The sequence below is a fragment of the Orycteropus afer genome, unplaced genomic scaffold, assembly GCF_000298275.1.
Source record: "Orycteropus afer afer isolate SDZICR_OR568_19922 unplaced genomic scaffold, OryAfe1.0 scaffold00001, whole genome shotgun sequence".
Classification (NCBI taxonomy): domain Eukaryota; kingdom Metazoa; phylum Chordata; class Mammalia; order Tubulidentata; family Orycteropodidae; genus Orycteropus; species Orycteropus afer.
In genome coordinates, this window is record NW_006921588.1 from 36,531,774 (window position 1) to 36,559,118 (window position 27,345).

The following is a 27,345-nucleotide window of genomic DNA, read 5'->3' on the forward strand; positions in this document are numbered from 1 at the left end:
ATGGCTCACCTAAGGCGACTGGTGAAATTGAATCTTAAAAGACATTACCATAAAAAGTTCTGGAAGCTTGGTGCAGTAATTTTTTTCTTTATAATATTTTTGATTTTAATGCAAAGAGAAGTAAGTGTTCAATATTCCCAAGAGGAATCAAAGATGGAAAGAAGCATGAAAAACAAAAACAAGATGTTTGATTTAATGCTAGAAGCTGTAAACAATATTAAAGATGTAATGCCAAAAATGCAGATAGGAGCACCTGTCAGGCAAAACATTGATACTGGTGAGAGACCCTGTTTGCAAGGGTATTATACAGCAGCAGAATTAAAACCTGTTCTTGACCGCCCACCTCAGGATTCTAATGCACCTGGTGCTTCTGGTAGAGCATTCCAGACAACCAATTTAAGTGCTGAAGAGCAGAAGGAAAAACAACGTGGGGAAGCAAAGCACTGTTTTAATGCTTTTGCAAGTGACAGGATTTCTTTACACCGAGATCTTGGACCAGACACTCGACCTCCTGAGTATGTTGAAGAATATTCATGGTGTACTGTTTATCACCAAAGTTGATTAGCTAAGGAAGTTGCTTATTCTTTAGCCACTCTGAGGGAGGGGGAAAAGATCACAAATGCTTTTCATTTAATCTGTTTTATTTATTTTTTTGCCTATTGCTGTTGGTGGTGGATACTCTTATCTATGCTTGGGAAGGCAGTGTAGATGTGGAAAGTCATTTGCTTAAAAATTAGAAAATCAAACTCTAAATTTGACCTTTACTTACCACAAGGAAATACTTTCTTCTTAAGTTCTTTCATTTTCTCATCTATTAAGTAGGAAATATTGGGCAGCTAACAACAACAACATGGGAAATGTAGGGATGGAGGAGTTGTTTCTGTTCATCTGTGTTCTGTGTTCTGTATAGCATGGAAAGGTTAGGGAACATGTCAAGATGTTGGAACTGTTAGACAGTATTTTATGGGTTTATGAACTAAGTCACAGACTTTATGGCTATTTTCAGTGCTATAATTGTATATCAGGATGCCTTGTGTTGTGCAAACTTTTGAGGGAGAATATTGTTTAAAATTGCTATTTCATCTATACCTCTTTCTCTAGAGTTTTGTTGATGTTTAACTGTTCATTGTCAATAGAATGGCCTCCCTTTAGCTAGTGAGAGGCCAACATTCATTTTTATTAAGTCACTTTTTTTTTGTCTTAAGTATATTGTATTTTAAGTATTTCTCCTCCCTTTCCACTGTGACAACTTTTTGTCCTTTGTTAAGCATTTTGTTATGTGTGAGGTAATGTTCAAATGGTTCTAGTTGGATTGAAATGGCTAAAATCTATCCCAGCACTTTCAAGCCATAGACTTTTTGATCGTGCACCATAGACAAAGTATAAGCAAACAATGCCTACATATTGGTTTTTTGGTTATAGCAGAACTACATTTGACAGCGAAATTGAAGAAAAGGACTTTTATAGACTTAACCCTATTGATTCACTTTGGTTTTTCTAGATTTGTGATCATGAATACCTGCTCCAATCATGTGAGGCTCTTATATCACAATTGCATAGGTTTATTTCCCAGTGTTAACCTGTATACCCAAGGTTAAGTTGCTCATTTCTTTTTTAAAAGAAAGTATGAAGAAAGAAATGAACATCTATAAAATATTCTAGCTGTCATAGCAGGGCACAGTATAGTTCCTTTTTATTTTAATATTTGAATGCAATATTGCACTTCATTGATTTTTAGAGAGGTCTTAACTGAACAGCAATCGACATCACCAATCAAGAAGCATGATTTTTATTCTTTTATATGAGAATCAGTCAGCTCAAGATAAGCTGCTTTTCTGATACAGCACAGAGAAGCTGCAATAATTTTCCATTATGTTAATTGTTAAGTAACTGTAAAACCACTAACCACATTAAGAACTTTTTTTTTGGGGGGGGATAGGCATAGAGAAGGTAGAACTGTGTAGAGGTGGTGAAGATTTAATAGTTTGTTACTTTGAATTTAACCTATATCAGCAAAGAACAAGTTGTCTGAAGAATGGCTGGTCTTTTTTGTACCCCTTAGAAATATAGATACAGTTTCTCCACAAGCCAGATGGTCATGTGACTGATCATTTCTATATGCCAAACTTTTCCAAAGATTTGGCTGGAAATGTGTAATCACTGTGGTGAATTATCTTAATGCACTATTTTAATGACATGAAAAAAATTTAAAGTATAGGTTGACTATGTTGTTTCCAAATAAATGGAATTTATCAGATCATTGGGACCTCACAGAAACTCAGTGGGCTGAGAACTGTGGTTACCTCTTGTCTGACAAGCCACCCATACATACCCCAGTAGCTTAATATGAAGATAATCTTTATAGAAGGAGATAGTTTTCTAAAAAAATGAATTCATGATTAATTTATAACTAATATTTCTAGCTAATAGATGACATCAACAATCAGTCCAGAACTACTTAGGATTTCTGCCTTTGCCCATCAATATTTGAGAAGGTGACAGAGGCTTAAAATGCTGAATATTTTTTCACCCAAAACACAATTAAAAAAAAAAAAAAAAGAGAGAAAGAGAGAAAAAAAAAAAAGATGTTCATAACAGAAAAAAAAATGCTGAGTATTTTGCATCTTGAGTAGACAAGAGCACAGGATTTAACTTGCTTACTGTTTTTTCATTCCATTATGATTTTCAGAAAGTTCATTTATGACTTTTAACATAGATGGTAGATCACTTACTTTAAATATTATTTTTTAAAAGGAAATTTAAAAATGCAAAGTCCAATCTAATTAAACAGTATATATTTAATTATTGGAGCAAAAAGTCTTTCTCACAACACATGGAAAATGGTAAGTACTTACTAAATTTTTGCTGAATGAGTCGAGATCATAAGATAATAGATTTTATGGTAAGCTAGTTTTTCCCCTTTTGGTTCAAATATAGATAAGGAAATAAATAAACTTGGAAAATATTATATACTTGAAAAAATAATTTAAAATATTTTCTAAAAAGATGAATATTCATTTATTAAAGTTAGACAGTATTTTGGTTACCTAGTGCCACTCTGACAAGAATATACCACAAATGGGATGGCTTTAACAAACAGAAGTTTATTCTCTAACACTTTGGGGGCTTTAAGTCCAAGTTCAAAGTGCCAGGTTCTAGGGGCTGGGTGAAAGTCCCTCGACCTTGGGCTTCAGCTCTGCCTTCTGCTCCCGGCCCACTGAAGCTAGAGGCTTTTCTTCGCTCAGACAGCTGAGTGCTGAGACTGACAAGTCCAAAGTTGACAAGTAAAAAGGCACAGTTCCAATGTTACCAAAACACATGGCAGGCCATTAATTCAATTGGAAGTCCATTGGAAGTCCATTGAAGGTCCCAAGGTTGGCAGAGCTTGGCAGAGCATGACAGGCTGCTGACAAATGACACGGCTACATGCAGAGTTCAAATGTGCAGTAAGCTAGAGACCATTCCCAAAGCTGCTTCTTATATCCAGGAAGCAGACTACATCCCCAAAGCAATTACTCAGCTGCTTGTGGTAGATCCCACCATTGAATTGATTGCCAGTCTCATCCTGGGGAGTAACTACCACCACTGGCCAGCCACTCAACCAGGTGCAGCCAAGTTGACATACAACTTTAACTATCACAGACAGTTTTTAAAATTGCAGATAATAAAAATGGACTTTTTTGGTTTCTAGTTTAACAACTACAAGTATTTGTCATTTTACATGTCATATTTGTCATTTTACATGTCTCACTTACAAGTAATTGTTATTATTTAAGGCATTAATTATATTTAATATATTGTTGAGACAGCTTGCAATAGCATGTTGTATAATCTTTGGCATGTTATAATCGCTATCAGTGGACATGATTGTTGGGTAAATAGTCTGCTTTAAAAACTTTTATTACAGTTATATAGCTTTGAGATCATCATTTCCAAAGTGATAAACATAAAGATGACAATTTTAGTCATAGCTGTTGTTGTTAGGTGCCATTGAGTCAGTTCCAACTCACAGCAACCCAAAGCAAAACAGAACAAAATATTTCCTGGTTGTGCACCCTCCTCACAATGGTTGCTGTGTTTGATCCCGTTGCAGCCACTGTGCCAATCCATCTTGTTAAGGGTCTTCCCCTTTATCGTTGACCCTCACTTTACCAAGCATGACATCCTTCTCCAGGAACTGGTCCCTTCTGACAGCATGACCAAAGTAGGAGAGACAAAGCCTGGCCATTCTTGCTTCAAAGGAGCATTCTGGTTGCTATTTCCTCCAAGACAGATTTGTTTGTTCTTCTGGCAGCCCATGGTACATTCAATATTCTTCACCAATACCACAATTCAAGCGCATCAATTTTCCCTCAGTCTTCCTCACACATTTTCTCTCTTTCACATGCATATGAGGCTACTGAAATGACTTGAGTTAAATGCACCTTAGTCTTCAAAGTGACATCTTTGCTCTTAAACATATTAAAGAGGTTTTTTTCTTTTTTTTCTCAGCAGGTTTGCCCAATGCAATACCTGTTTGATTTCTTGATTGCTGCTTCCCTGGGCATTGATTGTTGATTTGGTTGTTTTGGTTGGTAACAGTACAGCTGTGGAATAAAAAAATAAAATTAATATCTGTACCTCTATTTCTTTGTCTTCTTCTAGATGTATTGAACAAAAATTTAAGCGCTGCCCTCCCCTGCCTACTACCAGTGTCATAATAGTTTTTCATAATGAGGCATGGTCCACCCTGCTTAGGACTGTCCACAGTGTACTCTATTCTTCACCTGCCATTCTGCTGAAGGAAATCATTTTGGTGGATGATGCTAGTGTAGATGGTAAGAAAGCACATGACAATTAGATTGTTTCCTGAGTCAATCCATGTGGTGTTGTCAAAGTGTATTTGGTTATATTGTGCTATCTGTATGCCAGCTTGGAGATTGAATGTAATAGCTTGGATGGTATGTGTGATGGATGAAAGTAGACTTTAAGACAAGAATATACCACAAATGTTCATGTATTTTGGAGTACAGAAATATATGAGACACTGTTTTTCATAGCTTTATAGATCTCACTGTGAGCTGTTTATTCAACAGTATAGTGAGTAAACATAAACTTGAGAATTCCTTGAGCCAGGCTGCCTTAGTTTGAATCTAGCTCTGGTCCTAACAAGCTATAATACTTTGGCAAGTTACCTCACCTCTGTATCTCAGTTTGTTTATCTGTAAAATAGGGATAATGCCCTATTTTATCAAATCTATCATAAGATGTACCATTAGTTTATAAACCACTAGTAAGAAACAACAACAAAAGCAAATCAGGGGCCAATTAAACTAACATGCCATTGATTATAAGAAGTATCAAATTGTGCATCTTAGAAATGAGAAAATATAGAAATAATACAAAACTCCTGTGATTGTTTTGAGGATTAAATGAGTTAATATAAATAATATATTAATAAGTAAATAATATAAATAAGTAATTAAAAATTACTAAACCAAACCCCACTCACTGCCATTGAGTTGATTCTGATTCATAGTGACTTCCATTGGGTTTCCAAGGTTGTAAATCTTTATGGAAGCAGATTGCCTTATCTTTCTTCTATGCAGCAGCTGGTAGGTTCAATCAACCAACCTTTTGGTGAGCAGCCAAATGCCTTAAACACTATACCACCAGAGTTCTAAAAATTACTGAAGAGTCAATATATACTGTTTTGTTTTGGTTCTTTTAGATATTCCAATACTGTTTACAAAGTTAGCCAAGTGCTTTTATGCATTTCCATTTAAAATTTTAAGTAAAAAATTAGTTACCAAATTATACTTCTAAAATTGGTATCTCAAGACTAATCTCACAAATACTCTTCTTTGCTAAATTTTCAAGCATTACAAATATTTTAAATATCAAACATATACAGATTCCTTCAATGGTTACAAAACCTATTCCTCAATGAGCCCAGATTTGGAACCACATATGGAAGGTACTCTGTGTACAAAAAGAAAAGAAAACCAACAAAACTCCACCTATTAAGTGACATTCCATCAATTACAAAGTGTATGCAAATTTCAGAAATTGTCATGAGTGAATAAAACAAAATTATTAACTTGGTTTATGTAATTTGTTTTGTTTTACATTACATATAATTCTCATGTTTCAAAAAATATGTCCTGAGAGAACTGAGGCTATATTCTTAAATTAACATGTAGGTGGAATGAAATTGCTTATTTCCAGAGATTTTTGAATTGGAGGGGAAATCCATCCTCCAAATGGGAAAGGTTCATATTTCAGGTCTCCTGAATTCAGGTTATGTACTGTAGAACAATTTGTATCTTTTCTGTCCTTACCCATGTTACTTCACCATTGTCATCGACTGATTTATTTACTGCTTATTTTGTCCTGAGTTTTCTCATATTCCTTCTGTCTAGTTGGACTATAGTTCATGGAGTCTTAAGTCACATCGCATTACATTCTGAACACTTCTTACATATCTTTTAAAAAAATCTTAGAAATTGCTCCCTCTTTTTTGGTTTGTGGAAGCTCTTATTAAATGATTTTTGTTGTTTGATTTCCCAGGTGAGAGGGCAAGAGGCGCCATGCTAATTCTTCAGTTGAAGGTCATTTCTATTATTTAATTCATAAAACAAAGCTATAGCATGAAAGGAAATCAGAATTAAAAACAATACTCATTCAAAATCTTTGTTTCAACCATTTCCTTCTTTCCTTTTCTCTCCTACTCATTGTATAAATAGCAGTGTTTATCTAATTATACTCACGTCAGAAATCCAGTTTTGAAATCTGACATCACATAATATTGTTATTACCCTGTTTGTTTTACCTTCAAAGCTTTATTTTTAATGAAAATGGTGGACTAGGTGCATTTTACTTAACCATTCACCTGTTATCACATCATAGTGTTACTGTGTGATACTGCAATTAGTATCTCTGTGCTTATGTTATTTTCCTTATCTTGAATTATACCTTTGTATAAGTTAGAAGTAGGACTTTGGGTTCAAAGGGTTTGAGTATTTTTATTATTCTTTATAGCAGTCATCAATGGAGTTGGAACAGTTTTCATGGCCAGAGCTATCTTTGCATGGTACTATTATGGGTTTATTGAATCACAGAACTATCTTTTTGACTGATGAGTTCCCACTGTGAAAAATGTGTCTCTGGTTGCTGTAAAGAACTCTGTGAAGTAGAAACTATAGTCCCTGATTTCAGTTTGCTTAGTGTTTTGGTTACCTAGTCCTACTCTGACAAAAATATACCACAAATGGGATGGCCTTAACAAACAGGAGTTCATTCTCTTATAGTTTGGAGGCTTTAAGTCCAAGTTCAAAATGCCAGGCTCTAGGGGCTGGGTGAAAGTCCCTCAACCTTGGCCTTCAGCTCTGCCTCCTGCTCCTGGCCCACTGAAGCTAAAGGCTTTTCTTGACTCAGACAGCTAGCTGCTGGCTGCTGAGGCTGACAAGCCCAAGGTTGACAAGTAAAAAGGCACAGTTCTGATGTTACCAAACCACATGGCAGGCCGTTAACTCAAGTCCATTGAAAGTCTCTAGGTTGGCAGAACATGGCAGGCTGCTGAACAATGACACAGCTACATGCAGGGTTCAAGCATGCCATAAGCTACAGACTTCCCCAAGGCTTCTCCTTATATACAGGAAGCAGACCATATCCCAGGCAGCTACTCAGCAGCTCATAGTAGATTCCACCATGGAATTAGTTACCAGTCTCATCATGGGGATGGGAGCTCTGGTAGCATAGTGGCTAAGTCACTTGCCTGCTAACCAGAAGGCTGATGGTTCAAACCCACCAGCCACTCCTCAGAAGGAAGGTTGGGCAATCCTACTTCCGTAATAATACTGCCTCGGAAACCCAAGGAGGGGTCGCTATGAGTCGGGGCCGACTCCACGGCACATAAAAACAACAACAACTCATCATGGGGAGTATTATACATCCAGTTGCCAGCCACTCAACCAGGCCCAACAAAGTTGACATACAAAGTTAACTACCACACTTAGGGAGAAGCAGAATAATTATGTGGATAATCATGTAAACAACAGAAGAGTTAAATCCCAAGGGTAACAGAACAAAAGCTAATCAACACTTTCAGAGCATAATCCATGTGCTAGGCCCTGTCTTAAATGCTTTATTTGTGCATTAATCTCCCATTTTCTCCTCCCAGAAATCCACTGGTGAGAGTAGGTCATGTTATCCATGTCTTACAGAACACGACACAGAGGTACAAAAAGGTAAAATAGCTTGTCCAAGGAATACAGCTAGAAGTAATGGTGCCATAAATAGAAAACAGGAGGTGAATTTCACAGGTCTGGGCTCTTAACCCCCCCCAAAAGAGGGATGTGGCTGGAGACCAAATTTAGAAGGCATATAAGATTATCAGAATTTGAGAAGTTGTGGGTAAATAAAAAAATTAGCAATTTCATATATTGAAAGGCTTTATTGAAGGCATCTATAGTGACTCCATTAAAAAAATTCAATACTCTTAAGACCTTCGAAATATTTCTATTTTACAAGTCTTTTAAAGCAGAAAATATCTATTATTGTATTTTCAAAACAAATTACAGTCTTGCTTGTGTTTCAGAGAATTGATTTTGAGATACTCATAACCAAAAACCAAATGCACTGCTTTCGAGTCGGATCCGAATCATAGCGACCCCTCCTTGGATTTCGGAGGCAGTTTCACTAGGGAAGTAGATTGCCCAACCTTCCTTCCGAGGAGTGGCTGGTGGGTTTGAACCGCCACCCTTCTGGTTAGCAGTCAAATGCCTTAAGCACTACACCACCAGAGCTCCCTTGAGATACTTGGAAAGTCTTAAAAAGTTAATCTGTTATGCTGTGGTAACTGTTTAGATCACTTTATTTTCAAAGGGTTGTTCCTGGACCCTTGTCTCCTCTATGAATGTTTAAGTTTTTGAATAAGCAACTCTCTTATCTGTACTACTGGAGAATCAAAGAAGCATATCTAATTCCAGATAAAACCAAAGTCATCTGTATTTGTTTCTGAAATCCGGAAGAAACAAATATCTACCCCAAGACATCTATTTGGCCTTCTCAATATTCCCAAATCTTTTTGAGGCTATACTAGGGGCCCAAGAAGACCACTTGAAAAACTGGTTATCTACTCAAAAAGAATCAAGACTTCAGTTGCGACAAACCAGACTAGAGAATTTAAAAACATGAACAACACTTAACTGACTTGATGAATGTGTTTTTCTTTCACTTACTATCTCAACTTTTATTTATTATGTATCTCATCCGAACTGGAATATTGTAAATCTTAACTTACACACCCATTACTAAAATTTTACCTGTTTTTAACTTCATTCCTGATTTACATACTCCTTTCTTCTTCTATGTTTTTAATGGAAGATATTCTGTCATAAGCCTCCAAACTTTTTGAAAAATTTCTGCTCATTGTAGAAATAATGCCAAACTGTTCTAATTCTGAATCTTCCTTCCCACCTTTGTCTCAGCATTTTAGTTCTCAATTTGTATTTTGATTGTTGCCTAAATATCAGAGAGTCTTTTTTGTTACTTATTTGTTTCTAAGATTTTAAGATTTAAATACCAATTTAAAAAATTGACAAACATGTTTTTGGTCAAATTTTATTTCTTTCACCCATGAATCAGTGTTCTCAGACATTTAAGTGAGTCTTGTCTTATGGGGTTCACTCCATTTGAAGTTTCTTACTTCCCTTTAAATACGTTATACTTACTGATATTAAGGATACAGGGTAAGTGTGTATTAAAACGTTGTTTGCTACAGTAGTTCAGAAATCAAGATTTGCCTTAATTTATATAGCCATTTTTTTCCCAGTAAAGAGTTGAGATAAAGATTTAATTATTGTCTTCATGGAAAGAACTTGTGCAACTTTTAATATTATAAATGGTCTTGGGTCATTGCTCTGTGGCTTCTTTGTTGCCTTTCGTATGTAAAATATGAAAATAAATGTAGAAGAGTTAATACTGACTCTTTTTTTTCCCTTACAGAATACTTACATGGTAAACTTGAAGAATATATCAAACAATTTTCAATAGTAAAAATAGTGAGACAGAAAGAAAGAAAAGGTCTGATCACAGCAAGGTTGCTAGGAGCAACAGTAGCAACAGCTGAAACGCTCACATTTTTAGATGCTCATTGTAAGTATGTATTTATAAACATAATCATAACATTTTCCCCTCCCCCTCCTTCTAATTTGTAAGGTAAGAAAACTTTTCTTTAAATACTTAATTGTATTTTCTTCGGCATCATCTTCAACCGATTATAGCAACGAGAGCCCAAGCAGGGAACATCTCTGCACAGGAACTTCCTTCCGTTTAAACAGAGCTCTTACCTTGTTTGTGTTTAAGGCTTCTCAACTTTAGCATCCCCAGTTACTAGCTTTCCTGAGAGTTACGGTTACCTGGAATTTTTTTTTTTTTTCAGAAGCTCATTCTGTTTAAAAGTAAAAACAAATTATTTTCTTTATTATTTTACTTCCTATACGCCTAAGGCACTTGACTGCTAACCAGAAGGCTGGCAGTTCAAACCCACCAGCCACTCTTCAGAAGGACCTACTTCTGTAGTGATACTACCTCGGAAACCCAAGGAGGGGTCGCTGTGAGTCGGGGCCGACTCGATGGCACATAACAACAACGACAACATACTGAAGTGAAAGTTGTTTAAATATATTTAACTCTTATCATTTAACTTTGCCTTGGTATCGATACTTTTAATATTTACATTTCAGTTTTTTCCCCTCCAAAGATATGTGGACTCCCTCCTGTGCTAGTTCAGGCATTCTGCTTTCCAGCTTCACTTGGTGTCTCTTCCATGAACGTTATCAATTTTTGTTGCTGCTTTTGCTGTTCATAGAATTTTAATTTTTTTTAGCGTCAATGTTTTTAAATAAATCATTTAGAAAATATTTTAATATTTAGAATCAATGTTTAATGTGAATGTTAGATATTATCAAGGTCCTTTGGTCTATAAGTTTTATAAGTACTTAGTCCTTTGAGCTATAAGTTTAGTGTGTTTTACTGTTAATGCTTATATGAGTGTTTAGCTCTGAACTGGCCAGTCCTTAGGTTGAGTTTGACCCACACCATTGTTTAGAGCATACTCTAATTGTTGCAGAAAGACTTTTGGATTTGCTTGAGTAATTTAAAAATTTTACGTCAAGTACTCTCTTAATAACAGGCATTTAAAAATGAAGAGAATGTAAAGGTAATTCAAAAGAGGCTTTTTAAAAGGGAAATGGCTCATTATCCAGTATTCCCACGCTTGGTCCAAAATTAAAATAATTTCAGAGCTAGTAGTTTTCCCCTCCAGATGAATGTGTCTGATAGTAGATAGTGTGGCTAATGGCTCTTCCTGGAAGCTGACTGTCAAGTTCTGCTCAGTGAGGAGCCCAAAGTAAGACTGCCTATGTCAGCATCATTGGATTCGCAGTATATTATGTCAGACCACTTATCTTGTGCCAGGACTCAGAACTCTCACAGGAATCCTTGTCCCCACTCCTTTCCTTTAGCACTGGGGCAGCTTTGAATGGTCCTTGTTCTCCAACTCTTTGGAACATTCTGACTCATTAACTTATTTTCTCCTAAGATCAAATCAAAGGAATAAAAATTCCAATTACTAAACCTTACTCAAGGAGACAAGTTTAATAAATCAAAATACTGATTTTTCGATGAGATAGTGCTGATCAGCACAAAGTTATGGCCCATTACAAAGTAAAACATATTAGCTGAGTCCTAAATACACCAACCAAAACCTTTCTAAGGGAAAAATAAAAACATCACATTTAGGGGAAATTTCCTAACTTATACCGAATCTTACTTTACTTTTTTTATTCCACTCTCATCACATACACACACACACACATATAAACTTTAAAAAAGTTCCCATGTGAAGATATTCAAACCACAAATGACTTTGTTATTATTATTTCTCTGTAAACCTTCTTCCAAAAATAAATAAATAAGTAAAATAATTAAAGAAACTCATTAATTAAATTTTCTCATGAATTAAATTGTATGCCCTCTAGGTGAGTGTTTCTATGGTTGGTTGGAACCTTTGCTGGCCAGAATAGCTGAGAACTACACAGCTGTTGTGAGTCCAGATATTGCATCAATCGATCTTAATACTTTTGAATTCAACAAACCTTCTCCTTATGGAAGTAACCATAACCGTGGAAATTTCGACTGGAGCCTTTCCTTTGGCTGGGAATCACTTCCCGATCATGAAAAGCAAAGAAGGAAAGATGAAACCTACCCAATTAAGTAAGATGATTGCTCTCAAAGTCTTATATTTGAACCAGACATTTTGGTAATTTAAATATGTATGTACTGTCTGCTTGTACAGCACTTGCCTCTGAGGTAGTCCACACCAAGGAAATAAAGAACACTCACAGTCTACATGCAAGAAACCGAAAAGTCGTTCTCTTAGGTACTCACACATGACACACGGAGTAGGAAGTAGAATTAAGTGAGTTCCTAGTCTTCTTCTTAATCATTGCTTATGAACATTTAAACTTGATTGGGAGAAGACACTTAAAGTATGTGTGCATTTTCCCAAAAAAATTGACCTTGAAAATAATATTTTTGCTTTTTATTGGCCTATATAAAAGCTTTGAGATTGTGATATCTGTGTAATTCAGTTGTGAATTTGATACACTTGCTCTAAATGCTATTTTATTGTGTTTTTATAACGATGTTTGACAATGGATTATTTTTCAGAACACCCACTTTCGCAGGAGGACTTTTTTCCATATCAAAAGAATATTTTGAATATATTGGAACATATGATGAAGAAATGGAAATCTGGGGAGGTGAAAATATAGAAATGTCTTTCAGAGTAAGTTTATGGAGACTAAATATAGCACATAGCATTGAAGAGGGCAATATATTGTATTCTGATTGGTTGATACAGATTATCATGCATGTGGACAATCTTTACTTTTTATGATTTCTAAAATTTAATTGCTGGAAAGTTTGGAATAAGGATATTTTCTTTTAAAATGTAACTTAATATATTTATTGGTTACTGCCAATGTAAAAAGAGGAATCAGTTAAACTTCTGTGTCCAGGCAATAACACCAATTAATGCACTTGTAGCTACTGAATTCCAGCCAAGATAAATATAATTAAATCCACTGCTTCAGGAAATGAGTTGATTATCAAGGGAGTCAGAATGGAAAAACATTTATGTATAATTTTAGAGGACATTGGACTTAACTCTTTGGATTAAATGAGCTGGTTTTTCTCTATACACATTAAAGTTAATATGAAAAACAAAACGAAGGCTTTGGATTGTCTCCACATGTACCTCATTTATTTTATTTCATGAGTTCATTTTCCTGCAATTGACTTTAAAGTTCATTTTTTCATACCTTAGGCTGGAATGTGGTAGAAAAAAGACTGAATTCAGAATTATAAGATTTAAGTTTTGGCTTTGGCTCCATCATACGCTGGCAGTGATAATCTTGACCAAGCTTGAACCTCTTCAGGATAAGCATCTTGTTTTATTCATCTTGGTATCTCCAACAACTAGCACATTTGTATCTCAAGCACAGTTTGTTAAGTTGAACATGTTGTTGTTGTTGTTGTTATGTGCCGTCGAGTCAGCCTGACTCATAGTGACCCCTCCTTGGGTTTCCAAGGCAGTATCACTACGGAAGTAGGATTGCCCAACCTTCCTTCCGAGGAGTGGCTGGTGGGTTTGAACCGCCAGCCTTCTGGTGAGCAGGCAAGTGTCTTAGCCACTATGCTACCAGAGCTCCCAAGTTGAACATAGCACTATATTTTCTCATTTGTTTGTAAAAGAGGAAAGAAGAGAGAGGGAATATAATTACGTTCCCTAACACTAACATGAACTATTAAACATGACTTCATTTCAGACTTTTTCTTAGTGATTATTTCTGGCAAGACCAAATGTATTGATTTCATTACTTGTTATTTTATTTAGAGTTAATGCAAATAAGTTTTTTAAACTCTAAATAGATATGCATTATTTTATAATGACCAACTGTTTCACAAAGTTACTAGATTACTCTTTGGCAGTAATGTCTGTTTGAAATTCTTTTCTTGACTATGAACTTGAATATGCAAAGAGTAACTGAATGTTAGGTTTGGTTGTTCCCACACTGCTGCTGGTTCATTGCTCAAATGAAGTGACCTTGTAAGTTGTAGAGAAGATGGAAATCAAATGCAGAAGAATCTTCTGTTTTCCTGTCAATTAGAGTACTTGCATAATTGTTTGCAAAAAGAGAAATTTTGGAATTCATTTGTATAAAAGATCTGGAATAACTTTTGCTAACTTTCTTTTTGAAAATATGCTTTTATTGTCTTCTGTGTTTGTACAATTTAGTAAAATCGTTATCTATATTTAAGAGCCTAAGTTGAACTTCCAGGAGAGAGGTATTATGTGTGAAGTTGTAAAAAAAAAAACCACCTATTTTCTCTATATTTTTCTTAAAGTCTTAAAGGTGAACTTAAAAGCAACACTTTGATCTTCCTAAAATACTGTAAATTTAAACAAATATCATTAATTATCAGGTATGGCAATGTGGTGGGCAGTTGGAGATTATGCCTTGCTCTGTTGTTGGACATGTTTTTCGCAGCAAAAGCCCTCATACCTTTCCAAAAGGCACTCAGGTGATTGCCCGCAATCAAGTTCGCCTTGCAGAGGTCTGGATGGATGAATACAAGGAAATATTTTATAGGAGAAACACAGATGCAGCAAAAATTGTTAAACAAGTAAGTTAGACCTAATTAATTCATTTACAATAATAATTCACACTGAGTTTATATATCCTTTTGCTTATTTGAGTCTCAAGTACAAAGCATAGAAAAATAATTATTTTTGATTATTTTTTTTAACTCTTTAAAATTATATCTTACTGATGTCAGTTTTCTTCTTTTGTAAGGAGATATTTAGGGGATTGCTTTAAAAAAGAAAAAAATCAGGCATTCTAACTGATGTTATCTTTTTAGTATAGAAGATATGTAGTTTTCCAAAATGTCTTGATTCAATATTTTACTTAAAGAAAATAAGTGAAACCAATCTTCACTGGTTTTAGATGTGATTAACACATAAATCGAGGGGCTAATTGGCCTTTTGAACATGGAGATAGAGACAAAGTCATGGTGTGACGTGAAAATGAACCAGGAAGGTCAAGGCTTCCCCCACCCTTGCCCCTACCCCCATGTTCTGGTTCCAGTACTCACTGGAGGTGTTCACCTTGTCAAAGCTCCTGTGAGATGGTAAAATGAAGATAAAACTTCAGAGGGTGGTTGAAAGGCTGTAGGACATGGGGTTATGCTTAACAAGCTCCTTCTCTCCTCTTCTCTGTCTTTAAGGATGAAATACATACTCTGACTATCTGACAGGGTATCTATGAAAGAAGAAAGTAATAAGTATTGTCAAATGTATGGTGCTGTTGTTATTGACCTGTCATGGATAAAAATTCTGCAAAATCTTAATATAGTAGAACTGAGTTACAGCAGTCTTAATATTAGTTGTGGTAAAAATACTATCAGTTTAACATGTTTCAGTGAGTGGCATTCAACTCTTGTAGGAAACAACTAATTTTTTTGGGGGGGTGGGTTTCTTGGTGGTCCAGGTTATCAAGATTCTGACTATCGTGATAAAGAATGATCTGGTTATATCTTTCTACCTTTTCTTTGATCTCCAGTATCTCCCTGGAGCTTGTCATTAGGATGCAAACTCAGCACACTATTGGATTAGATTGCAATCTTTTTACCTAGGGCTGCCGAACAAATTGGGTAGACTGTGTACTGCACAAAGTACCTGGCTAAGCAGGCACATTGGCACTATGTGCAGCCCATGTTCTGCTTGTCACCTACAAAGAGCCTAATGAGCCAGAAAGCCTTTCTTTTTTACTACAAGGCAAATAGGCCCACCTAGTAAAAAAGCATCAGGAGCTCTGGTGTCGTGGTGCCTAAGGCATTTGACTGCTAACCAACAGACTGGCAGTTCAAACCCACCAGCCACTCTGCGGAAGGAAGACTGGGCAATCTACTTTCATAAAGATGTACCGCCTCGAAACCCAAAGGGGGTTGCTATGAGTCGGAATCCACTTAATGGCAGTGAGTTTGGTTTGGTTTTTAATAAAATGACTGGGCAATCTTCTCCCATAGAGATACTGCCTCGGAAACCCAAGGAGGGGTCGCTATGAATCAGGACTGACTTGACAGGAGTGAGGTTTTTTTTTTGTGTGTGTGTGTGTGTGTGTGTTGTATAAATTAGCCAGAAGTTTTAAAAGCTTCATACTATTTGTCCAAATGTTGTATTCAGGACATTGAAGTTGGCATAAGAAAATATTTTTCTGAGTTGAGCTGATAAACTTGAGTATTTACTTTTTCATAAAGGAGTCTCGGTGGCACAGTGGTTAAGTGTTTGGCTGCTAATTGAAAGGTCATTGATTTGAACCCACAGCCACAATGCAGGAAAAAGATGTGGCAATTTGCCTTTGTAAAGATTATAGCTTTGGAAACCCTATAGGGCAATTCTACTCTGTCCTAAATTTACATATCAAATATCATTTTTCTCCAAAATTTTTCCAGTAGACCATATACCTTTTTAATTCACTAGTACTCTTTTTTTTTTCTTAGTCCTTTAAAATAAGGGAAAATAAAATGAATTTAATTTAAAAGAAATTATTTTCCTGGGTGTATTTTTAGGATTAAGCAGCACCACCTTGAACTAAAAAAATGATTCCCAACTGTGTCATTTTTTGTGGACTTGACTGAGAAAGAGCTATAAATTGTATTATGCATTGGCACTGTTTACTGATACCTGCTTTCTCGTACCTCACTTTACGGATCACTGGATAAATTTTGGGTGTTCCTACTTCCATTCCTTTGTGTCAGCATTTCACTGTGGGGGAGATTTTGTGGCACAAATGATAAGTAAAATAGCACCATGTCATAAGGTCTGAAAAAACGGTGAATGAAGTTAAATTACATCTTGCATTTTAGCCCAGATTTTTAAAAAGACCTAAATATAAATACAAAGAGTAGCATTTGAAGTACTTTACCAGTGGAGGTTTGATTATGCATCTCCTTCATTTTCCATTTTCTTCAGAAGTCCTATGGTGATCTTTCAAAAAGATTTGAAATAAAGCACCGCCTTCAATGTAAAAATTTTACATGGTATCTGAACACTATTTATCCAGAAGTATATGTGCCAGACCTTAATCCTGTTATATCTGGATATGTGAGTATTTTCCAATTCCTTTTTACTTGACACATTCCTTGCCAGCAACATTTTTTTATGTGGTTCAGGGAAAATTGCTGAAATACTTTCTGATTTATTGCTTTTGAGATTTTATATTATTATTAATATTACATCCTGAATTGAACTGAAGAAATTTTAAATGTGTAGATTTTTAAAAATATATTGTAACTTGAAAATTTTCCTTTAGATTAAAAGCTTTGGTCAGCATCTGTGTCTGGATGTTGGAGAAAATAATCAAGGAGGCAAACCATTAATTATGTATACGTGTCATGGACTTGGGGGAAACCAGGTGAGCACTGCATTGCAAATCCTCCCATCTCATCAGGACTTATAGACAGAGCTAAATTGTTGTCAGATCCATAGTCTTCCATTTTTCTTCCTGCTCATTAGCCTCAGCTTACTGTAATCCCAACCCTTACTTACTTACCTAAACTAATCAATCTACTAAGTGTAGAGGATACAGAAGCCAAGAAGCCAGAGCTAGTGAACAGGACCCAGATGTAATTGCTAGACTCTCAAGATGTAATTCTGAAATGGGATGGAGATATATGTGTGTGTACATATATGTGTGCATATGTGTATGTATACATATATATGCATATATGCACACTTAAACTTCTGTTGTTGTTGTTGTTATGTGCCATTGAGTCGGCCCCGACTCATAGCGACCCCTCCTTGGGTTTCTGAGGCAGTATCACTACGGAAGTAGGAATGCCCAACCTTCCTTCCGAGGAGGGGCTGGTGGGTTTGAACCGCCAGCCTTCTGGTTAGCAGTCAAGTGCCTTAGGCACTATGCTACCAGAGCTACTGCAAATGTCAAGAGTCCCTCACCTTGTGAAGTTCAGGGTCTAGAAGGGGAAGAAAAATAAATATGTAATTTCAAGTATGAAGAAATATAGCAGGGTAAGGGTATAATTGTGTGTGTGTGTATGTGTGCAGACAGTGAATTTTTTCAGAGGTTAGGAAAGAACTCTTTGAGGGGGACTTAGAGCAGAGGGCTGCCTGGTTGAGAGAAGAGCCCTGTTCCAGGAGAAACTGGCGGAGGGAATAGCAAGGGCAGAGGCCCTGTGGTAAGGTCGTGTAGGCAGCAGAAAGCATGTGAGCCTGGAGAAGGGTTGTCCAGACAGACAGGGAAAGACCGGATGTCAGAGAGATAGGTAAGGAGCCTGGTCCTGTAGTGCTTCGAAGGCCTTGTTTTGGAACTTAGGCTTATTAATTATTAATTTGGTGTGCAACAGAAGCCACTGGAAGGTTTTGAGCAAGAGAATAATATTGTTAGGTTTATGTCTTTAAACAAAACAAAACAAAACAAAACAAAAACATTACTCTGGCTTCTATTACCCTAATACAGCCATTGATTTAATTTTGGTTTCTTTCCTTAAAATTATTTTTCAGTCAAGCACTGAATTTAAACTACTTTGCAAAGCTTAGTTTCTTGAGTGCTAAACAATTTTTTAATATTTTAGGTTTTATTGGGATTTGAGTGAAAGTTTACAGAACAAATTCATTTTCCATACAGTAATTCACACAGACACTTTGTTTCATGACATTGACTACAATCCCCACAATGTAACAGCTCTCTTCCCACTTCCTCCCTGCAGTTACCTCCTCCCTGTGTCCTTTCCTATGCATTCCGGCCCCATGAACTGTCTCCCTGTGCAAGTACTGCCCTTCTGTTCTCCCTAAGCAACATTTTTTTTTTGGAGATATTATCTAACTTGATTATTTCCTCATGTCACTTCTCTTGTTTTGATCAGATAATAAGTTTTTTATTGAATATCCAACAAAACATTTGCAAATGCAACAGTTTCTACATGTACAATTCAGTGTCATTGATTATATTCATCATATTGTGCAACCATTACCACTATTCTTTATGAAATTATCCCACCACCAATAACAGAACCTCATTTGTCCTCTAAGCAGTGATTCCACTTTTCCCCTTCTTCCCACCCCTGGTAGCTACTGATAAGCTTTGGTTTCTGTACATTTGCCTGCTTCATATAAGTTGGATCATACAATATTTGTCATTTTATGACTGACTGACTTCACTCAGTATAGTATTTTCAAAGTTCATGTTGTAGCATATACCAGGACTTCATTTCTCTTTATAGCTGAGTAATATTCCAATGCATGGGTATAGCACATTTGTTTATCCATTCATTTGTTGTTGGATATTTAGGTTGTTTCCACCTTTTGGCTTTTGTGGATAGTGCTGCAATGAACAATGGTGTACAGGTTCCTCTTTTCAGCTCTTTAGGTATATACTTAAGATTGGGGTGGTTGCATCATATGATAGTTCTATATCAAACTGTTTTCCACAGCCACTGTGCCATTTTGCATGCCCACCAGCAATGGATGAGGATTCCAATTTCTCCACATCCACACCAACATCCGTAATTTTTTGTGTTTCGATCATAGTCATTCTAGTTTGTTATCTACTGCTACTATAACAGAAATACCACAAGTGGATAGCTTTAACAAATAGAAATGTATTCTCTCAGTTTTGTTGTTGTCGTTATGTACCATTGAATCGACCTTGACTCATAGCAACCCCTCCTTGGGTTTCTGAGGCAGTATCACTACAGAAGTAGATTGTCCCATCTGCCTTCCGAGGAGTGGCTGGTGGGTTTGAACCACCAGCCTTCTGGTTAGCAGTCAAGTGACTTAGGCACTATGCTACCAAAGCTCCCCTCTCTCAGTTTAGAAGACCGGAAGTCCAAATTCATGGTGCCAACTCTAGGGGAAGGCTTTCTCTCTCTGTTTGCCCTGGGGGAAGGCCCTTGTCTGCTTTCAACATCTGTGTTGGTATCTGGTATCCCTTGGAGATCTCCATGTGTCTTGGCATCAATCTTGCCCTAGATCTAGGAGGTTCTCAGCTTAGGGAGCCTGGGTCTAAAGAATGCACTCTACTCCCTGCTCTTCTTTTTTGGTTGTAAGGAGATTGCTCATTAGCTGCTTGCCTCTCTCTCCCTTTATCTGTTGTAATATAAAATGTGATGCAGGCCACACCCCAGGGAGACTCTCTTTATATCTGATCAGAGCTGTGACCTGAGTAAGGGTGTTATGTCCCACCCTAAGAATCCAGGCAAGTTGACTCATTTTCAATTCATGACAAGGAGTGAGGTGGTGTATCACTGTGGTTTTGATTTGCATCTCCCTAATTACTAATGATGTTGAACATTTTTCATGTGCTTTTCAGGCATTTGCAGATGCATTTTTAAAATATAAAACTCCATTGTAACATTATTTGTCAATGTCAAGTAAAAATGAATATTTTAGTTATGTGACTGACTTGAAAATATACTGCTACAATGTACTTTTAAGTCATTATGACTTTATGACAATGCTTTGCTTCATTCATATTTTCTTTTAGGCTATTTGTTTGGGTTCTAGTTTACAGTTCTAACTTTCTCGGTTACCTTATTACATACTCTTTTTTTTGTTGCCTAAGTGCTTTTCAAACTAGTATTTTTAGCTATTTTATATTCCTTATACCATCCCTTTTAATGACATTTTTTTATGACTGAGGTAAAATAAAGAGAACACTGGTGGCACAGTGATAAAGTGCTCAGCTGCTAACTAAAATGTCAGTGGTTTGGACCCTACAGCCAATCCACAGGAGAAAGATGTGGCAGTCTGATTCCATAAAGATTATAGCCCTGGAAACCATATGAGGCTGCTCTACTCTGTCCTATAGGATTGCTATGAGTCAGAATCAATTTGATGGCAGTGGGTTTGTTTTTTGGTTTTTTTTAAGGTAGAAGCCTAGACAATTTTCTTTATCATCTTGACAATGGTAAGGTCTATCTTTTCTAAAATGCTGTTTTTATGGTCTAAACCAATTTTTTTTTCCCAGTGTCTCTATCATAAGAACTACCAGTTATAAAAATGTCTAAAGTTATACTTGTAGGAAGAGATAAAACAATCAAGAGACTAAAACCAGGGGAACTCAAGATGCATCGCTCTGTTAATTCTACTAATGTTTGTGGAGTGCCTACTCTAATGCTAGCCTAGCACATAATAAAGACTCAATAAATATTAGTGTGAATACTAATTATTTCATTATTGAAAATCAATTATGTTAATTTTATCTTGAGAATGTCAACATTATTAAATATTTGATTTGTAATGAATGTTATTACTAGAGATACTACCTGAGTTGGTCTGTGGGGAAGTCAGCTAGCTAACACACACAATTCTAATAGAGTGCTATAAAAGTTATCTTTGATGTAGGTAGGAGCCTTGAGAAGAGTATAATTTTGTACACTTGGGAAATTCAGGGAAAGCCAAAAAAGGAAGGTAATACTTGAGTTGACTCTTGAAGAATGAAAAGGAGCTAATCAGGTAGAGAGGGTGTGCAAGATATTCCAGGCAAAGCACAGTGAGCAAAGTCTTAGTGTTAAGGACATGTATGTTCTACTTTGGTAGAATTGTGTGGAAAGAGCATAGTATATCTTTGAGGGAATGGTTGATGTAAGATAAAAAATGAAAGACTTCGTGTGCCAAGTAAGGAATGTGGACTCTATTTTAACAACAGAGGAGATTCATCTAAACAGAGGAGGTAGAGGATAGAGGAGGTAGAGGATTTCATCAGTGTTAGAAAATAAATGATAGCAGAGTGAATCATAGATAATAGAAATTGGAAGTAGCTGGGAATATAACAGATTCTGAAGGCCTGAACAAGAGAAGTCAGGAGACTGAATTAAGGATGGAATGGTAACATTTCAGAGGATAAATATGTCACTAACTAGAACTAAGGGATGTGTGGGGAGAGAGAAGTCTTGATAGTAGTAGCAATAACTAAAATTTACTGAGTGCTTACCATGTGCTAGTCATTGTTCTAGGTTCTTTCTATATATTAATTCATTTATCTTCATAAACTCATGGGTTAAGAGCTATTAAATTACCCTACTTTACAGGTGAGGAAAGTGAGGCATGGACTGACATCCATAATTCCTAGCTTAGATGAAAATGCCATTAATTGACATAAGTAAGGGAGAAGGACTCCTCAGAAGGAAGATGGGGCAATCTACTTCCGTAGTGATACTGCCTTGGAAACCCAAGGAGGGGTCGCTATGAGTCGGGTCCAACTGGATGGCACATAACAACAACAACAAGGGAGAAGGAGCATATATGAACAAGAAGAGACACACACTTTTTTTCTGGGCAGTTCTGTCAAATATCTGTCCTAATCCGTATCCTACCTGATAGCTTCCCATTTCTGATATGGGGAGAAATATGATAACTTCCTCATTAAGTGTTGATAACGGACCGAAGGAAGGTTATAGTGTCTTCTATCATTAAACTGATGTTTCTGATAACTTTTATCATATTGTTTTATTGAACTAGACATGACTTCGTTATTCAGTAAGTTGCTGATTTTTCTTTATTGGCTCATTTTGCAACTGAGCATACGGAGTGTTTTTGTCAGTAACAGTGCTCTTCTTTCCCTAGTACTTTGAATACTCTGCACAGCATGAAATTCGACATAACATCCAGAAGGAATTATGCCTTCATGCTGCTCAAGGTCCTGTTCAGCTGAGAACATGTACTTATAAAGGTCACAAGACAGTTGCTGCTGGTGAACAGATATGGGAGATTCAAAAGGTATCTCAGTGCAAGCAATCCATCCCTTTATGCAATTATTTGTTTAGCTCTAATTGCTTATCTAGGAGCTCTAGTGGCACAGTACCTAAGACATTTGACTGCCAGAAGGTTGGAGGTTTAAACCCACCAGCTGCTCCATGGAAGGAAGTTAGGGCAATCTACTTCTGTAAAGATTTACCACCTCTGAAACCCAATAGCGGTTGCTATGAGTTGGAATTGACTTGATGGTAGTGAGTGAGTAATTGCTTATCTAAGAAGCCTTAGTGGTGCAAATGTTTAAGCACTCTGCTGCTAACCAAAGGTTGCTGGTTCTAACTCACCCAGTGGTTCCTTGGGAGAAAGACCTGGTGATCTGTTTCCATAAAATTTACAGCCAAGAAAATTCTATGGGAAGTTCTCTGTCACATGGATTGGATTTGTACCTGGCTATACCCTTATACAACAACAACAGCAATTGCACATCTGGGAAAATGTGTGAAATACAGTTTGTTAACTATCCATCAGAATTACTCTGCCTTTGTTAACTTTTTATATGTCTACCCATGTATGTGTGTATGTAATATATAAAATATCTGTGAGTTAAATACTTGGTTAAAGTAAGGTTTATTCAAATCACCACTTCTGTGAATTTTTAGTAATAGTTACATTTTTTTGACTTTTGAGGGTTTCTTTTTTTAAAATTTTATTGTGCTTTGGGTGCAAATGTACACAGCAAATTTGTTTTATATTCAACAGTTCTTGCACATTTGATTTCACGCCCTGATTACCATCCCCAACCATAACAAACTTTGCTCCCCACCCCCTGTCCCTGTGACTCCCCCCTCCCTGTGCCCTTCTTAACTATGCATTCCTGTCTGTCCAGATTTCCTTCTATATGAATGCTGCCCCTCTGCTGTCTCATGACCAATTCCTCTGAGGGGTGTATCTCCCTAGAGTAGGTGGGTACATCCCCCCAGGGGTAGGTATTATGTATGTAGTTCTCTTTACTGTTGGGCTGAGAGCCAATCCATAGGAGTGAGGCCTGAAGGGTAACCCGGGGCCATAGTCTTGGGGGTTCTACCAGACTCTGTCCAACCAGTAATTACGGTCATTTTTGGTTTTTGAATTTTGTTCCACATTTTTCCTCCCACTCTATCCAGAATTTCCAGTTTTGATCCCTTTCTGAGTGGTTGGCATTGGTTGTCGAGCACCACCTAGTCCTTCTGGTCTCAGGGACATGAAGGCTGAAGTTCTCATGGTACATCTTATCCTTGGATTAATTGTTTCCAGATGCCTTTGATTTTCTTCACTCTTTGATTCAGATGAGAGGAGACCAATAGTTGCATCTTAGATGGCCACTTGAAAGCTTGTAAGACCCCAGTTGCTACTCACCAAAGTAGGTTGTATGTAGAACAAGATTTTTATGTACCATGTTGTGCCAATTGAGCATGATGTCCCCCAAGACTACAGTCCCAAGTTGGCAGATCTGGTGATTCTCTCTCTCAAGATGTTTGGTTGTCTCTGAGAAGTTACTCCATCTCTGCCTTCTATTGCTTCTGTAATATATGTGGCTAATTTTGTAGAACAAGTGTATATGTAAGATTATCTTCAGCCAAATTTCACCTACCCCCGCCTGATCTTCTCACCTTTCTATGCATTTATCTGTAACCTGGTGTTTGATGTTAGTGATAATGTAATATTGTGCATATACTAGTATTTGCCTCTATTGTCTATATCTTTTGTGCTGTAAATCTTTATAGAAGGAGACTGCCTCATAGTTCTCCTGCAGTGAGGGCAGCTGACCTTTTGGTTAGCAGCCAAGCACCACTGTGTCACCAGGGCTCCTATCATATATACAAAAACCAAAAACCAAAAACCAAACTCACTGTTATCGAGTTGATTCTGACTCATAGTGACCCTCTTTGGGTTTCCAAGGAGTAAATCTTTATGGAAGTAGATTGCCCAATCTTCCTTCCATGGAGTGGCTGGTGGGTTTGAACAGCCAACATTCTGGTTAGCAGTCAAATGCCATTGGCACTAGCCCACCAAAGCTCCTTATCATATATACAGGTCCCCCTAATATTTTTTTGTGGGTTTCTTGCATGCTTCTTGCAATGGTCACTTTTTTTTTTTTTTCTGGTCTTGGCACAGAGAGAAAAAAAAATTATTTTTTATCACCTAAAGTAATTAGTTTTTTCCTTTTGTTTTAGTACATTTTTATGAATCTAGAATTAAGATTAAATAAAAGAAAGGCCTCTTTGTTCAAATTGATATTTTAATACCTCATTGGAGCATAGCTATTTTAAAAATTGTTTTGTGAAACTAGAACACCATAAGGACTGGGTTTTTTGACTTAGCATTTTTCTCTTTTTTTTATGTTCCTTGAAGCAGTGTTTTATTTATTTATTTTTATTTGTTTGTTTTACTTTTATTGCGGTAAAAACATACACGGCGAGACATTCACCAACATAACAGCCTCCACATCTACAGTTCAGTAACACTGATGACACTCTTCACGTTATGCCACCATTATTGTTATCTTCTTTTCCAAATATTCTACCACCATTAGCAATTTATGATGTTTTATAAAGAATTTGCCAATGTTGAAGAAAAATGTATTCAGAGTTTGCTCCGTCTACTCTCTTCATGTATATAAACCTTGTATGAATTGAAGGGTAGTGCCATAAATGTTTAAAACTAGAAACCAAGATTCTATCATAGTTAATGTTAGAGAGATATAAAGTTAAAAATGATGTACATTTGATATGCAAGTCAGTCTTTAGCTTTGATGAAACCATAAAGCAGTTTTCATATTTATTAGTTAGTTATGAGTCTTGAAACTTAATGTCTTTTGTTTTTCCTTTTATTCTAGGATCAACTTCTATATAATTCATTCTTAAAAATGTGCCTTTCAGCAAATGGAGAGCATCCAAGCTTAGTGTCATGTAATCCATCAGATCCACTCCAAAAATGGATTTTTAGCCAAAATGATTAAGTGTTCCTTAAAATTAAGGAGTTAAAAAAGGAGGTATTTTTTCTCATAAAACTGTGACTAGGCATACACTGTAGTTTTTGAAGATCATGCAAAAGCAGCTAATTATAACTTATTCCAAGTGCATTTTTCTTATTTATATCTTAAATTGTCTACATAGCACTGCTACAGAAACACTTTAAGTTTCTGTTTCAAAGCACAATAATTAGTAATACCAAAGACTATTTTGAAATGTCCAGGTGTAGGAAAACAGATGTTTACAGCATGAAGAAAATTATTTGCGGAGTAAAGTGATGTTTTTGTGTTCTGTATGTTTAAGAATATACATAGTTACATTCAAATACAATTTAAAATATTTCCTCTAGTTTTTTGGGAGAGGGAGAAAGATTTGATACTGTATTTTCTTAATTACACAGAAATAGATCAGTTAAGGTCAAACATTGACCTTTGTGCACAATCTGGGAAATTTTTATAGATCTGGAATTTATTATTTAAAAATTTAGGTAAACTGCTTTGCCTTTTGTTTGTCTATTAAGTGTTTCCTTAAACATGAAATTAACTGAATAAGAAGAGGAATATTTTTAAACTCTTCAATTTCTTGGAAATTTTGGGATATTTTTTACTCTGAAGCCAACTCCACTTGAAGCACTTAAGTCTTCCTTAAATAGCTTTTCTTAAATGACTATAATGTGTTTTACAAAAGCATTTTTTAAAAAAAAAAAAAAGCTTTATAAATTACTATCTGTTGAAAACATGTTTTTTTTCTTTCCTTCTGTCTTTTTTTCTTTATCATAATTCACTAATCTTGAATGATTGTGAAATTATATTTCAAATATAGAACACTTGACTCATTTAAATCTGAGTTTTATGTTATTGATTCTATTTTAGATTGGTCTTGGTAATGCTTTTTTTTTCCATCCAGAAAGCCTTATTTTTAAATATCTGGAAATATAATTTTAAAAGTTCTAAATGCTATTTTAATCAATTTGATTAAGTTTTTTTTTCTCTCTTAGAGAATATATATAATTGATAATTGGTGAAGGAAACATGAATTTTATATAATGGATTTCTAAGCACCTATTGTTTGTAGAGCCATCAGATATTTAAGAAAAACATTTGATAGTAATGGCCTTAAAAAAAATGAGTACTGGAAAGATTCTATATTAGATATTTAAAAGATTTTATACTAATTTCTGATAACTTTCCTTAGACATCTGATAGTCATTTAAAAACAAATATGATGCTTAATTAGGAGAACTAATATTCTTTTTGATCAATTTATATGTAGATTTCTTATATTCTTATTCCAGAAGTAGAAATACGACTGGCTTCATGTTTTAAACCTGGCAGATCCTCAGTTGTACAAAAGAAACCTTTTTTTTTTTCTTTAAATTGGCCTAATCATCTCATTGTTTGTTACTTTGGACTTGAATTAAAAAACCTACATTCTTTAATAGATTACTATGACAACTTTTACTTCAATTCAAATAACACTGTTTGTCCAAATTTTTGTCAAAAGTAAGGCATT

At 35.9% G+C, this 27,345-nt stretch overlaps 1 protein-coding gene across 1 annotated transcript; it reads left to right on the forward strand.

Moving 5' to 3' along the window:
* GALNT3 (polypeptide N-acetylgalactosaminyltransferase 3) lies at positions 1–25,820 on the forward strand. Its single transcript, XM_007947809.2, has 10 exons — positions 1–515; positions 4,645–4,817; positions 9,988–10,137; positions 12,024–12,258; positions 12,715–12,832; positions 14,533–14,733; positions 17,084–17,215; positions 17,424–17,525; positions 22,694–22,846; positions 25,698–25,820. Exons 1-10 carry the CDS (start codon positions 1–3, stop codon positions 25,818–25,820), a joined length of 1,902 nt encoding a protein of 633 aa, XP_007946000.1.
* Positions 25,821–27,345: the final 1,525 nt, after the last annotated feature.

Coding starts and splice junctions, on each gene's coding strand:
- GALNT3 (XM_007947809.2), top strand. CDS start 1: ATGGCTCACCTAAGGCGACTGGTGAAATTGAATCTTAAAAGACATTAC. Junction 17,216..17,423: donor ATCCTGTTATATCTGGATAT/GTGAGTATTTTC, acceptor ATTTTCCTTTAG/ATTAAAAGCTTTGGTCAGCA. Junction 17,526..22,693: donor ATGGACTTGGGGGAAACCAG/GTGAGCACTGCA, acceptor TTCTTTCCCTAG/TACTTTGAATACTCTGCACA.